The 14758-nt window shown below is 48.5% G+C and overlaps 1 protein-coding gene across 1 annotated transcript in view; it reads right to left on the reverse strand.

Annotated features, from left to right (window-relative positions):
• Positions 1 to 14758, reverse strand: part of MEGF6 (multiple EGF like domains 6) — a 73888-nt gene that overhangs the window by 53946 nt on the left and 5184 nt on the right. Inside the window, exons 3-4 of the mRNA XM_085080275.1 lie at positions 13852 to 13961; positions 6595 to 6699 (exon numbers count right to left, since the gene is read on the reverse strand). Coding sequence (XP_084936401.1) covers positions 6595 to 6699; positions 13852 to 13961 — 215 coding nt within the window. The remainder of the gene's footprint in view (positions 1 to 6594; positions 6700 to 13851; positions 13962 to 14758) is intronic.

Genomic DNA, 14758 nt, shown 5'->3' on the forward strand with positions numbered 1-14758 from the left:
CACTTGGCCTCTTGGCATCCTGTGCTGGGCTTGCTGCTCCAGTGTGGAGTGGAGAACTTCCAGATCCATGGGTTTATTGGCTTGGAGAGGTGGGAAGACAGGCAGTCAATATCCATTAACGTACACCAAACTAGAAACACCTGTTGGCCTCCAAATCTGGTTTTTGGCTGGTTCACAGAGAGCAGGGGTCTAACAGGTGCCCCTGTGGCCAGCAGGAATGTCGAGGGGTTGCAGAGGCCCCAGGAACAGTGAATCATGCAAGGGAAAAGTGGCTGCAGCGTTCCACACAGCACATGTGTCACTGTCTGCAAGCTGAGCCACAGGAAACTGCAGCCCCATAAAATTAAGTGTGTCTGGGAAGAAACCAGCCATGCCGGGACTGGAGAATCTCAGCCCAGAATGGTGAGGGTCCCCTGGACTCTCTTTGCAGTCTAGAGATTCCTCTGGTGAGGAATGTGCAGGGAAAACCTGTCCCAGGGCCGTGACAACACAGCTCCAGCCCTGGCATGGCTTTGATGGTTCTTCTTCCAACCCAGATACTCTATAATTCCATGACAAAAAAGCTGCAGAGGAACAAATTCCCTGAGCTGGTGCTTTGATCCTGGTGCAGGAGGATTCCCATTTTCCAAGTTAACATTTTCCATTTGAACTTTGTAAAACCGTTGAAAGTGACGTAGCAAATTCCTTCACTGGCTGCTGCCACCTGGATTTCTTTGTGGGGGTTGTTGGTGGAAGGTTTTCCTCCTTCTCCACTATCAAACAACTCAGTTTGGGTTCAGGCTGCCCAAAGGAAAAACTGCATTGCACAACAGGAATTTGCATGCACTGAAACTCGGATCAAGGATGTATGGAAAGTGTCCTCCCTTCCTCATACAACCCACATGGATTAAACCTTTGGGAATCCTCCAAGCATCTTCCCATAAAAAAAAAGTATTTGTAATGACTGGAATCCCCACATGTGTTTGTTTCTGAATTATTAAACCAATCATACTGCTGTACCGAGCCCATGCAGCAAGGGAGAGGAAACAGGAACACAACAAACAAGGAAAAAATGAAAGGAAAACCTGTTGCTGAGGTGGGGATGAGGCATTTCAGAGGCTGCTTGAAAGATGTTATCACCTGCTAGAGAACACGGTTTTAAAACGATGCCTCAGAGAAGGCAGCACTTAATGAATTAAAAAAAATGTTTTCTCCAACCTTTCCAAACCCAGAAAGAGAAAGCATAACATACCAACGATTTATTGCAGAGTGGGCTGTGTGTTTAAGCATAAATTAATTCTACAAATTCCAGGCAGCTTTGCAGCAATCCTTCTCATTCCTGCTTTGGCCCTCACTCCTCATCTCACTCACTAACCCTCCTGTTTAGGTTGGAACCTTGCCCTTGTGCCCATGGCTAGTGTGGCTCCCACACCACTGATTTTCAGCAGATCCTCAGAAAATAAGGGAAGATTTGATGAATTATAAGACTTGATGATCTTAAAGGTCTTTTCCAGCCTAAAGGGTTTGATGATTCTGTCACAGTCAGGGAGTTAAGCTGCCCTCTGTCATTTCTGTTTTGTGAATCCACTAAAGCAGTTAAGATTTTAGCTCTCACACACACAATCTTGTTCTTTCTCATCGCAATAAACCAGCAATTGGTGAGGAATTGTGAACTTGGGATGGCCCTTGGCTACCTGACCAGAGGGATGGGCTCACCCTCTCCAGAAACAATCCAAGAATTCAGCTTTAATTCAGTCTGCTTGGCATTCATGCAACAAATCCTTCTTATTCCCAATTACACGATGGGATCCCAGCGGTCCAGTTACACCAAAGCATTTCACATTGCTTGGAAAATAATCCATTCTCCTCCATCAACGTCCCTTGACTCACCTCCGAGCTCACAAGCCTGGCTTTCCATGGGTGGTTTACTGGAAGAAAACACCTCAGGCAGCCCTCACTGCTCTCAGAACCATAAACACTGCGCAGCCCTTGCTCAGCTCAGAGAGTGGCTGAGGTTTTGCAGCCACAGCCCCTGTTTAATTGGTCACAGCTGGCTGGGAAGCTCCAAGGAAATCCTCACAGGGAGATTAGAGCTGGGGCTGCGGAGGAGGAGGGATCACGGGAGCTCCAGTCCTCACGGAAACAGCACTTTGGAGATGCCATCCAGCACTTCACATGACTTGGCCCAAGCTACCCATCCCTCATGGCAAAGTGGAGGTTTTGTCTTCTCCAGGTGGAAGAAAGGGTCATTTCCTTCCAAGTTTTCTTGCCCCTGACAGATCTTAACATGAGGAGCAGTAAAGATCTGCGTGGAGGTTTCAAATCAGTGTGATGTCAGTGAAAAGATTCTGCTCTGATTTATTTGCCAAACCTAAGCAGAGGGCTACAGCTCATCCAAAGGACCTGAGCCGTATATTTTCTTCCACCCAATATGATAATCTCTTTTAAATGATCATGAAATCCTTAATTCTTGAGCTCAACCCAAGAAAAGCTTGAAAAGAACAAAGCCAGCCGTATTTCAAATCCACTAAAGCCCATCAGATTTTAGCTCTGTTTCAGCCACTATCGCGTTCCTTTAAACAAATGGTTGGCAATTCTTTTTGCTCTGCACGCTCTCCATCACTCACTGATGGAGCTGGACAGAGCTGGACGACTTCATGCACATTTAAAAGGCTGTTTGCTGTACTCCAGTTCACCTTTAGAAAGTCAAATCATATTAACTGCTCAGTTATTCACAGAGTTATTGCCCTGCAGTTACGTGGAGGCTGGAGGTGATGCCAGGTGGGATGAACAAGCATCGTGTTTGACCAACACCTCTCACCAAGGGACTCTGGACCTGGGGTCACCCCACAAGTCTCAGGACACTTCTTTTGCAGGTACAACAACAGAATTTCCCCCAGCTCCAGCACACTTTCTCTTTTCTTCCAAACTCCCTTCACAAAAGATGTTTTTCAGCTGAATAAGCCCCTGCATCGCCTTGGCTTGTTTCCTCTCACAAACTTCTTCAAAGAGCTCAGCCCTACCTGTTTGCCAGCTCCTAAATACCACGCTTGGCTGATGGACAAGCCGATAGCACAGGACGCAGCCGAGCTCTGCACAAGCTGCCCTTGTTCCACTGCCTTCCTGAGCCAAAATACAAGAAAATCCCAGCAGGAATCTCCTCTGGCCTCAGGCTCCTCTCCCCTCCCAGCAGAAGGTTAACCTTGTGAATCAGGAGGCTGCTTATAAATAAAAGTATTCGGACTTCTTGGCTGCTGGAGAAGTGCTCTGCTTAATTTAGCCCTGGTATTATTAACCGTGGATTCTCTCCAATGAACTGACAGCTGAAGAACAATTGCAGCCATTTAATTCCACAAAACAGGTTTTAAATTGGCCTCATGAACTGCAAGCCCAGGAAGCATCGATCACAATATCTTGCTACCGTCATTCTGAAGACTGCACCAGGCTCTCCTTGGGCTGGGGAAGTCACCTGAGTCTGAACCGACGCTGTCACGCGAGTTTCTCCGTCTTGGAAAGAACATCTGGCTCCTGGATCCAAGAAAACACTGCCTGTGCTCTCCTTTGCTTCCAAAGACTAAGCCCTTCCCGTTTTGATTTCCAGCACCTCTGAGTGTCTCGCAGTGCAGCGTTTCTCTGGCCTCCAGCAAACCCCTCTCTCCCAGCCCCAGCACACCCAAAGGCTTCCAACTGAACAGCTTGGGAGGGATTAGCAGGAGAAATCAGGTCCTTAGTCAATCAAACAACACCGAGGGCACGTCAAGGGCTGGCTAAATGAGGGCAGTGCTAGAAAAGAAAGACACAATAATGGTCTCCTGAAGCGGCGGGTGACAAAGCCACTCGAGCTGTCCTACAGGCACAGACACTAATCACGGCCCTGCTGGCCACAGCTGACCTCTCCTTTGTGCTGAAATAGAGGAGGTTTGGGCTGGCCCATGCTTCAAAACACAGCCTGGCTAATTAGGAATGGTCTTGGCCCCCCCAGCACGGCGCAGTTCCCACATCAGAGCCTCGAGAGGCTGAGTGTTGCTGAAACGATCCACTCTGCTGGGAGCTTTCCAGTGAGCGAAGGGTGAAGCCGAGCAGCTGATGTGCAGCAGGAGATGCAAATAACACCCACCTTCACACCCCTGGCCTGGCCACACAGTCACAGCCACCTCCCACAGGGCCACAGCCACCTCCCACAGGGTCACAGCCACCGCTCTGCTGCACTCGCTGGGCTCTGATGGGTTCACCAACACCAGACCCCAGAGCATTGGGTGGTCCAAGGATTCCCAGGAAGGCTGGGCAGGCTTGGAGCAGAGCCCAGGCTCTCTGAAACCCCCTCCCACTAGCAATAAGCCTGCACAGAGAGGTCATTGACATCCAAGCCCCCAAAAGGGAGCTCTAAAGGGAGCCTCAGCCCGAACTTTGAATATTCCATTTACAACCCTTTCATCTGCCAATGGTGGAAGGTACCAAAGGAGTTTGGGACAACCTAGCTGCTTCCTCAGCCCAGAAACAGCCAGTGGTCACTGTAATGTTGTCCAGCTCAACCTCTGCTGCAGTTTGCTGCAAAGCAAAGCCAACCTGATGGCAGGTGGACAAGCAGAGTGGGGAAAAAAGATCAATTTCCACACTGACAGCATCTGACAGGATCAAAAAGCCACCAAGAGGCAACAGAAAAGGCGTTGAAACCCAGACAGGCACACACGATTCTCTGCAGAGCTTCCTGCAAGTGCTCCAAGCCCCACTGAGGGCTCTGCCTTCAGCAGGAGGTGATTTAACCCAGAGAGAGAGTGAATGTTCTCCTGTCAGCAGCTCAGGAGAGCAGGAAGGACAGCACCTCACCCTGCCTGGCCAGGGTAAACACCCGGCTGCTGCTGCTCAGGGCCGGCCAGCAAAAATATCCCGTGCTGAAAGCTCTGATAGGAGTCTGGCCAGGACAGGGAGCGTCCTGCCTCTAAAGCAAACACGGCTGTGGTTCTTTCCAGACAAGAAAAATCGGGTCAAACACGGATTTCTTGAAGATGAACGACACATGGAATATCACAGCTTTGCTCACACTGGTTATTTTCACATCTTTTTCACTAAACAGACTCATCCTGCCTGTATCCAGAGTCACTCCAGCCCAGTGCTCCACACGTCCATCCTTTCTCAAGGAGGTGCCATCATCTCAAACATCAGGATAGCTCCTTTGAGGGGTGACAGATATGGAAAGAATGAGTCACTGATGAGGTGTCCTTCCCCCAAAGCAGCCTCTCATCCTACTAGGAAAATCCAGCACGAATGTTGACTGATGAGCAAAGCCAACCACCCAGAGGACTTTAACAGTGAAAGAAAAGATGAGAATCCAGACAATTAGGTTTTTCACCAGAAATTCATCCAAAAAAATTATTTACCAAAAAGAACCATCATCAGGAGTCAATAAGAAATGAAGGGAAGGATGAGCTTGTGACTGGAGTCTTTCTATATTCTCAATCAGCACATTTTCTGTGGCAAGGACTGTGGGTTTTGAAAAATGCTGTATTTTTCTCTCCTCCAAAACAAGCCAATCATTTCCCTTTTAAAAAAATATTAGGGGTCTCCAAAATGTGTATTTTATTTCCAAAGCGGCAGCCAATTATAATTGTGGGAATTGCTAAACATTTCCAAGTGTGAAAATTACTTTTTCACCTCTCAGGTTCTGCACAGAACACACAACATTTACTCCACCAGCTTGGACAAGAGAGGACATGCGTGTTCCCTGCACTGATTAATTCACATTTCACCTTTCTGCCCTCGGTTCTGATTACTGTGGGTTTGGGGGAGTCCAAAGTTTTGATTAAATGATCCTCTCCAGCCCTTTCAGGTCAACTCTCCTACCTCCACACTTCTCTGTTCCAAAAGAGTATAGAACCATGGGTCTCAGAAGGAACAGACACACTCATGGAAGGGAAAGACAAAAAGTCTTATTATTTAATTAGCTGCTATAAATCAGCATTGCCTGAAGATGATGTGAGCAATCACTGCTGCCCTGGACCTTGCAGATTCAACAGTCAGAGGGAGGAGAGAGACAACCATATCTCCCTGAAGCCTAAGGAAAATGTTCTCTGATCATCTACACAGCCCAGGGAACCTCCCAGCTTTTAGGGGTTATTGACTGTTGTATTCCCAAACCAGAACATCTGTGACTCCCCAAATATAGGAAACTCAATAACCTTCATGAGGGAGTTCAAATATCACACAAAACTTAATTAAATAAAGCTCAGCAGCCCCAAAATGCAGCCTGGCCAAAGATGGGAGGATATTCCTTTCCGAGGTGGCACTCACTGCCCAGCTCACCCCCCAAGCTGTGACCCCAGGGCTCCTTTGTTTGACCCAACTTTAATCAGCTTCCTTCTCCGATTCCAGCAAATCCCACCACGGATGGCAGCCAGGAATAAAGGCTATTGTACAGCACGGAGCTGTGTTTCACAGCAAGTCATGATAAGTATTTCCTTTCCAAACATCCAAGTTCCCCAAACACCACAAAAGCCGAGAGGAGATTGTTGGAGTTTTGCAGATAAAACAACGGCGGCGATAAAACATAAATAAATCAGGGCATCCCTCGCTCCAAAGCCTCCGGAATTAAAGGAAGAATTTGGCAGAGCTGCTTACCGTGCTGGCAGTGAGTGCCCTGGAAGCCAGAGGAGCAGTGACAGGGCTGGGAGGATCCCTCTCGGCAACTCCCACCGTTGAGACAAACGCCGTAACCACAGGAGGCTGCAAGGAGGAGGAAAACAATGATTCCCATACCCATCCCTAGTGACGTCCCCACAGGCCCAGAGGACACTTGAACAGTGATAAAAAAACATCTGAAAACCAGTTGAACCATTTTGGAAAGGGGATTTTTTTTTTTGCGTGACCGTGCGATGCTCAGTGCTCAAAGTCTCAAAATTTAGGACAGGAAGAAAATTACCTCAGGGAATCTCTAAGGGCTTTCCTTGAGAGCTTCACAGGAAAACATCAGGGCTGTGGTGAAACAATGCTTTTCCAGCCAACAAGTGGGTAAAACAGTCAGAAAATTACTCACGCAAGATCTTGAAGCAACAAATACAAGTTTCTTGTGTTGAAATTGGAGGGATCTTTCTAGAACAATCCGCTGGGAGCTGCTCCCACCTCTGCCCAAGCTTTCCCAGGGATCTGGCTACCCCAAAGTGGCGTCACCTTCGGGCAGCCCAGAGGATGAAATGGAGCTAAACTGTAAGTAAGCCTGAGCAGCCACGTTTCTCTGTTCTCACCCAGCGGAGTGTAAAATGGACACAGAGACACAGAATGCTCAATTAGGCTTCTGAAATCCACCTTTCCAAATCGTCCCCAGAAATCCACAAGCAAGGTTATGGTTTTTCTGGGGAAGTGTGTATTCCTCATAACTCAAGAAATGCAGCCTGTGGTTTATATTTCCCACTGGGAAATGCTGATCTCAAAAGCAGAAACGTCGTGAGCAGGAGCAATGTCATGTGTGTGGTGCTTTGTCGGGGGGTAAGGACGCAGAACAAGCATCCATCTTCCTTTTAAAATCTGTTTAAAGATTTGGACAATGAAATTTTCTCTCTGTTCACTGATCTGGACAGAGATGCAGTGATGGCCAACTCCTCCCTTCATTCCTTTTCCCTCACCTCCTCTTTTCCTTCCACTTTTCATTGAGCTAACTAACAAACTCCAAGAGTGACAGGACTGGTAGGAATTCATCCTGCAAAAACCTGGCAAACCCAGAGCAAAGAGCATCACCTGATGACACAGTGGTGGCAACTCATCCTGCAGCTCCCACTGCCCCATCCCCATCCTCTTCTCAGCCCAGGCTAGACTGTGGAGAATCCACGGAGAAGCCATGGGGACCAATCTATTCCAGCTGATGCATCCCAGGAAGGAACCCACTGCAGCCACCAATGGTGTCACAGGGCCTTCAGGTCAGTTACCAACTAAACATACAAAGCTGTGATTAAATTACAACCCCTTGTACAATGTGGGACCACCTGGTAACAATTACAGCAGCACTCGCTGAGCCGAGGGTCCCCCAAGCACGTGGGCTGTGCTGGCTGCAGCTTCTCCCTCCTGTGTGCAAGTTGGGAGCCCCCCTGGCTTCTCTTCCCATTCCAGCTAAAGCTGTAACTAATTAGTGACAGAAAAAGCAGGTCTGTGATTACACATTTCATTTTGTGTCATTATAACTGGCACCCCGCGCAGGCTTCCAAAACGCCTCCAAAATTCTTGGCACGAAACACCCCACGCCAGCTCCAAAACACTAATTGTGCACTCGGAGGAAAAGGGATCACAGATGGAAATAGTGCAAGGCAGGGGTTGCAGTTTTAGGGCAGGACAGCTTGTGCACACCAGGAGATAAATCTGCGAAGTTATCAATTGTTAAAGGCAGCTCAAAAGTCTGAGGCAGCCACACGAAATCCAGGCTGGGAAAGGGCAGGGATTACTTGCACAAAAGGAACCCAAAGTTGGTGGGTGTCAACTTGTCACGCCTGAAAAATCAGTTTTAATCTACAGTACATGGAAATCTAACAACCACGTTACTGAGTTCCCACTATTGAATCCCCCATATATCAAATATTGGCTCTGGTTTTTCCTACAGGAACACAATTGACTTCCTGATTTCTCCTCTGTGCTAAATCCTGCTCCTGGCTCACACAACACCTTCTGCCAAGCCTGAGCTGTCTGGGGAGGTTTTGTGGTCAGGGAAGGTTTGTGATTAAGGAGGTTTGGTGGAGGTTTTGTGGTTAGGGAAGGTTTGTGATTAGGGAGGTTTGGTGGAGGTTTTGTGGTTAGGGAAGGTTTGTGATTAGGGAGGTTTGGTGGAGATTTTGTGGTTAGGGAAGGTTTGTGATTAAGGAGGTTTGGCGAAGGTTTAAGTGAATGAAGCATTCTCTAAATATTCACATTTGCCATCAAAATACACCCTCTTGCCAGACAGAGCTATGTACCTGCTTAAAACACTTTTCTTCTATCACTTCTTTTACCACACAAAGACACCTTGATTGGGCCAAACTCCACCAACTTTGCACCTTCGATGCACTAGAGCTGAAATCCTCCAGCCTCAGTGCTGGCTCTTTCAAGGACCTGAGGATTTTTCCAACTCCCTGCCCTCCAGAAGAGAAGATTATTTATAACACAAAGGTAGCATTGAATCCCAAACACTCGTCTGTCTCCCCGAACTAATGAACCCGTGATGAAATGCTGCTTCACAAAGCCAGTTATCTTCTCATCTAACGCTTTAGTCGCTTTCCATGCCCACGTATCCCCAGGGACTGCAGTGATCCCATATCAATCCCGTGCTGGCAGAGCACTGAGACTTGGGGAAACTCTTTGCCAAGCATCCTGCTCAGCCGAGCTGTGATACTTGTGGGTTGCAAATATTTCCCTGCACAGCGAGGCAGGAACAACTTCCCATCTCCAGGTGTGTGCCAAGGTGTTCTAGAGCTGCAGCCTCCAGATTTTCCCAGCTCTGGGTATTTTCCCAGCTTTTCTTTTAGCCCTTTCCTTCAGGCCTCAGCACCATAAGATAGAAGGGGCTGTGTGGCCAGATTGCACAGTGGTTTGGTTCTTTTTTCCTGAATCTTTCACCTTAAACACCTAAACCCCACATTTTCTTGAGGGTCCCAGCAAAGCCCAGCCTGGCTCCAGGGTGCCCAACTCGCAGGCAGCACTCAGCTCTCAGAGCAGCTCAGCGAGACCCAAAGCACAACAATGGAAAATATTAGAAGCAATTTCAGCGACACAAATCAGGGGTTAGAAGACAGGGGTGTTATTCTTGGCAGTGCCCCAGATTTCCTGAATGAGCCGGACAATTCCCTGCTCTGTGCTGCAGGCTGGCACATACCGAGTGGAAATCATAATAACCTACTTCCCAGCCCGGGGGTGGCTGGGGGCTGCTGGGCTCCCCCCTCCCTGCCCTCCAGGCCTCCTGCAAACGAGCTCCTAATTCAGAGCGACAGAGTTTAATGCGAGGAAATTTGGGGAAAGGGTAATGACACTGTTCAGGGAAACGGGAGAGAAAGAATAAATTATGGGAAGCATCACCGCCTTCTGCTCAAAGGCCAGGCAGTGTCCTTTGTGAGGGTTCAGCGAGGCGGGATCCTCGGGAAGTCGGAGACATGAGACTGATTTAAGAGGAAGAACGATGAAGAAAAGCAATATTTGGGCTCCCCGAGGTACAGCCCAGCCACCCCCTGCCTGAGCAGAGATGGACTCCCAGGGGAGCCCACGATGGACCTTTAACAACACTGGGCTGGATTGCAGGCGAGAGGTTCAGGAGTTCAGTCACAGCCTCTCAGCTGACTAAACAATGAGCCTCCAGCAGCCAGGAGGTGATGGACAAAGCAAAGCCGCCTCTCAGGGAAATTAAACTGTCAGCCAGACACATTTCCTGCCGAGGCTTCCAACCTTTACCACAAACCTGAGCTGCCTGCCCCATGATGTGTTGTTGAATGCAGGTGGAATTTAAGTAGCATCTCAGAGGCCACTTGAAAGCAGGCAGCTCAGGCTGAGAGTTCAATTATCAGTGATCAGGCAGGGAAAGAGCCTGATGCCATCCTAAAAATGCAAAGGGTACCTTGACTTCTGACCCTCATCCTTCCCAAAAGTATGAATGGTCCAGGACAAGGAAGGCAACAAATCCTCACCCTCTGCAACCACAGAAAAGAAGGGACAAAAGACAGAACCCTGCCAGGGACAGGGCTCCCTGCCTTCACCTCTGACAGCCCTGGGGGTGGCAGGAACAAACCCAGCTGTCACCATTTCAGAGGAGACAGGAGGAGAAGAACAAAGCCAAACATTTTTTGAGACCAATGAGATCTCTGCATCTGTGAAATTTTGCATCTCCTTCTGAGCTATTTGCTCCCAGCAGAGCCCACACCCTCCCAATACTGTCCTCACAGTCCTGTCCCAGCCATTTCCTCAGCTTAGGGCTTAGAGACACAAACTTGCACATGAGGAAGGAGAGCAAAGCCCAGTTTTGCTACAGACAGCCTCCAACCTCAGCTAACAATGAGTACACCCAGGAGAATGGCTGCAACAAGGAAAACTCCTCTTTCCAGGCACCAGCACAGCTCTGAGAGCCCAAACAACTCTTCCAATACCCTTAAGGATGGTGGGACATCCCATCTCATAATGGTGTTTAAGATCACCATCAATGTCAGACAATATTGTCATGTTCAAACAAGAAGGTGGCAGCAGGCCTTGGCTGGCTACACATTGAAAATTTCCCCTCACATGGATTGGGTTTTTTTATTTTTAAGGAGAAGTGATGACCAGCAAGTTTCCAGTCCCCAAGGAGGAGCAAGACGACCTCACTGGAGAGATTCCACTGCACAGCAGCCCTAATTAAACTGTCAGCAGCGATGCCCTTCCCCTGCTCAGCACTCCTGGAGCACCATCAGTGATCTCTGGAGGCAGATAGGAAGGGCCACAAATCCCTCTGACATGCTCTGGCACAGCTCTGTGGCATTCAGCAGAGCCACAGCAGCAAGAGCAGGCTGACCCCAGCCTGCTGCACAGCAACCAGAGAGTCCTCTAATGTCCATAAATAACAGCCTGGCTGTGTGCCCCTGACCCTGATGGTCACTGACAATTCCCTGCCAGACCTTCCTACACCCTCCTCTGCTCCAGAAGGACATCCTTGTGCTGAGGCCAAAGCCACCAGCAGGAAAAGCCATCACACCCCTGCAAACCAACATGCAGGAGCTCCTCAGGGTGAGGGTTTAGTTACACAGAGCCCAGACAGTCAGAGACCAGGACAAACACCCTGGCTTGGAGCACCTGCAGGGCAGAGCTGTCCTATTTACCTGTGGGATGCTCCTCCAGCTGCTGTTTGTGGGGTCTGGGAATAAAGAACACAATTCCCACTGTCCCACCTCAGTGCTAATCAGGCGGCTGCTCTCCTGCTGCTCTCAGGGGCTCCAAAGATGACTCACAGAGCAACATAATTATATTTTCTGCCCCTGGAAGTGCCCCTGCCTGTGCTGAGGGCCAGCAGAGACGAGCACCCTGTTGTGCCTGTTGCACTTGAGGTACATAAATACCTATTTTTCTGTCCCAGAAACAAGGTTACAAGCACACCCTGGGTGTGAAGTCAATGGTATCCAGCCGGGTGTAAAGGGCTGAACAGACAGAGCTCACCAGCTCCAGGTCATGATCCACCTCAACCTCCCCAGCAGCTCAGCAGCAATTCCTGCAGGAGTTTTTGAGCGGGTGTCACTCTGCTTTTGGGCCTGGCCATCCCTCTCTCATTTACCCCAGCCCTGCAGTGAGCAGCCCCTGAGGACCATTCCCAGCTCCAGCAATGAGAAGGATGAGTTCAGAACGTGCCCCGAGCAGCTTTATTTCCTTTTGTCTGCTTCCTTCCTGCATGGAATTACTCATTTCCTTGGCAGGAAAAATCATTACAGAAGGTGCTTTTCTGAGTTCAGCTGAGGTGATTATCTGCTCACTCACAGGGGGTTATGAAGCACCCATGGAGTTTCCTCTCCCCAGCAGGTTTTTCTCCTGTGCCACAGCTTGGAATAGGAAGAATAAAGACTAGTTGTTGGACACACCTTTTTATCCATTTTTTTTTCCTCAAACCTTCAAGCATCAAAGCCTGAAGCACAGACAACATCTCCACAGAACAAAAGGCAAGCAGCTGTGGGAGACACCTTCCTGTGTTGGAGGTCAATCCCAATCCCAACTGCCTCCACAACAGAGCTGGTTCCCCTGATGGCAGGGCAGGTCAGACCCCAAAAGCTCTGCTGGTTCTCCTGCTCAGCACCTAAATCCAAAGCTTCTTTTCTGTATGGAAGGTGGAGAACACCTCCACAGTCTAAATCAGAAAAGAACCAGGCACTGAGGCAGGGAATTGATCCCACAGCACCAGGGACTCTGCACAAGTGGGACATTTGGTTTTACACATAAATTCGGATAAAACTTGGTTCAATTCAAGAGGTTTTTTCTTTGCTCTCAACACCTCAAAAGCATTTTCCAGTTAAATGTTTCCCCAGCTGGATGTGGCCGCAGGGTTTAGGGGAAGGAGGGGAAGGAGTGACACAGCAGCTGCCTCAGTGTCAGGCAGAGAATCTGGAGGGAAATAGGGAATGTGGGGCCCAGAGGGATAAAGCTGCCTCTGTCTTCTGCAACAACAGCATAAAATCATCTTACAGACTAACATTTGCACATCCCCAGCCTGACTCACGTGCAAACCTGAATGCAGCTTCCCCCACAGCTGGGAAGGACACACTTCCACGCCTGTCTGGCAGGGAATTGCACTGGAAGAGAGCAGCAATCCAGCCATGGAATCCCAAAGCCTCAAATTTTGGGTCTCCACTCCAAACCCTACAAGTGCCACCCCTTCCCCTGTGGCTGTGTGTCCCCTGCTCCAGGCTGACACTGCAAAATCACCATCCTGAGCCCAGCTCACCCTCTGGATCCAGGAGGGAGCAGGCAAAGGTGGACGCAGAGATCCCAAATCTCTCACAGGCGCAGCTCAAACTCTTAAAATAACAGACCAAGCCCCTGACACACCTTGCAAAGGAGCTTCTACAGCTTCTGCCACTGATGCCATTGAAACACCAATCTGGGCTCGATTTTAAACATTTAGTAGCATTTGGCAAGTGGATGAATAACTGGGACTTTTTCATGCTGCAGTGTGGAAATTCTCAAAGAATAGAAAGCAACAGGCAGTGCTTCCCAAGAAGCCAGAGCAGAATCCTTCTGATGCACACTTAAAGGAGATTTAAAAAAAATAACAATAACTTTTAAAAAACAGAAGAAAAAAAAATCCCCCACCACGGTAATTTTTAAGCACATATTTAAAGACATTTTTAAGAGCATTTTCTGCTGGCACAGGACTTGAAATGAGACAAAAATAAAGAGCCTCAGCAGGATGATACTCACGGTGCAGGCAGCCAGCATCCCCTGCAAGCTGGGACCATCCTGGACAGCACTTGTAGGTGGTGTGGGACCTCACCTGGTACACCTGCCTGTAGCCAGTGTAATACACAACCCTGAAACACAAAAAAAACCCCACACCAAGGTCAGCTCCTGCAGGACAAGGAAACCAGGAAGAACAGAAGTCATAGCTGTGGGTGCAAAATAAAGTGAGGAACTGGGTTTGCAAACGTGCTGACATTGTTTTCCACATGGCTTGGCAGTGACCACTGATGCTAAGAAAATACTCCTAATTTACTCTAATTAGGAACACAAGAGGCAACACCCAGGTCTTCGTAACACCCCAGATTACTTTTCCCCCTTTTTTAAACTCTTTCACAGCTCTGAGCTCCTCTCTTACACTGCTTGCTCTCAAAGGAAATGTAAATTTTAAGAACAAGTATTTCTGCTTTAGTGAGGAGGATCAGGCGTTTCTAAGGGGCTGGTGAGCTAAAAAATCATCATAATCGTGATGGCAACACCAAGCTACTCCAAGAGTTGTGTTGGACGCAGCAAAGCTCCACAGCTTGGCAGGGAACACTGAGGGTCCCTTTAACTATTCCCCCAGGGTGGGAGCTGGGGGAGTAAAGCAGGGACTGATCTGAAGCGTAAATAAATAAAAGCGACACATTTTTATCCCGGAAATTTGGTGTTGTGTGTTTGTGAGAATTGAAACACAGATAATACTTCTGAAGGAGATTTTTAAAAAGCTCCGCTGGCAGAACATGAAACTGCTCCACCAAAGCAAATCAGGCAAACAACAACAAATATTTGGCACAGCAGATGTGTTGTGCATGTCCACTGAAAATATTTATCCTAACTCAGTCGAGTTGTTTGATTTTGTCTGAATGCTCCTACAAAAAAAAACCCCAAA

The sequence above is a fragment of the Lichenostomus cassidix genome, chromosome 21, assembly GCF_008360975.1.
Source record: "Lichenostomus cassidix isolate B80296 chromosome 21, HeHo_3.0, whole genome shotgun sequence".
Lineage (NCBI taxonomy): Eukaryota > Metazoa > Chordata > Aves > Passeriformes > Meliphagidae > Lichenostomus > Lichenostomus cassidix.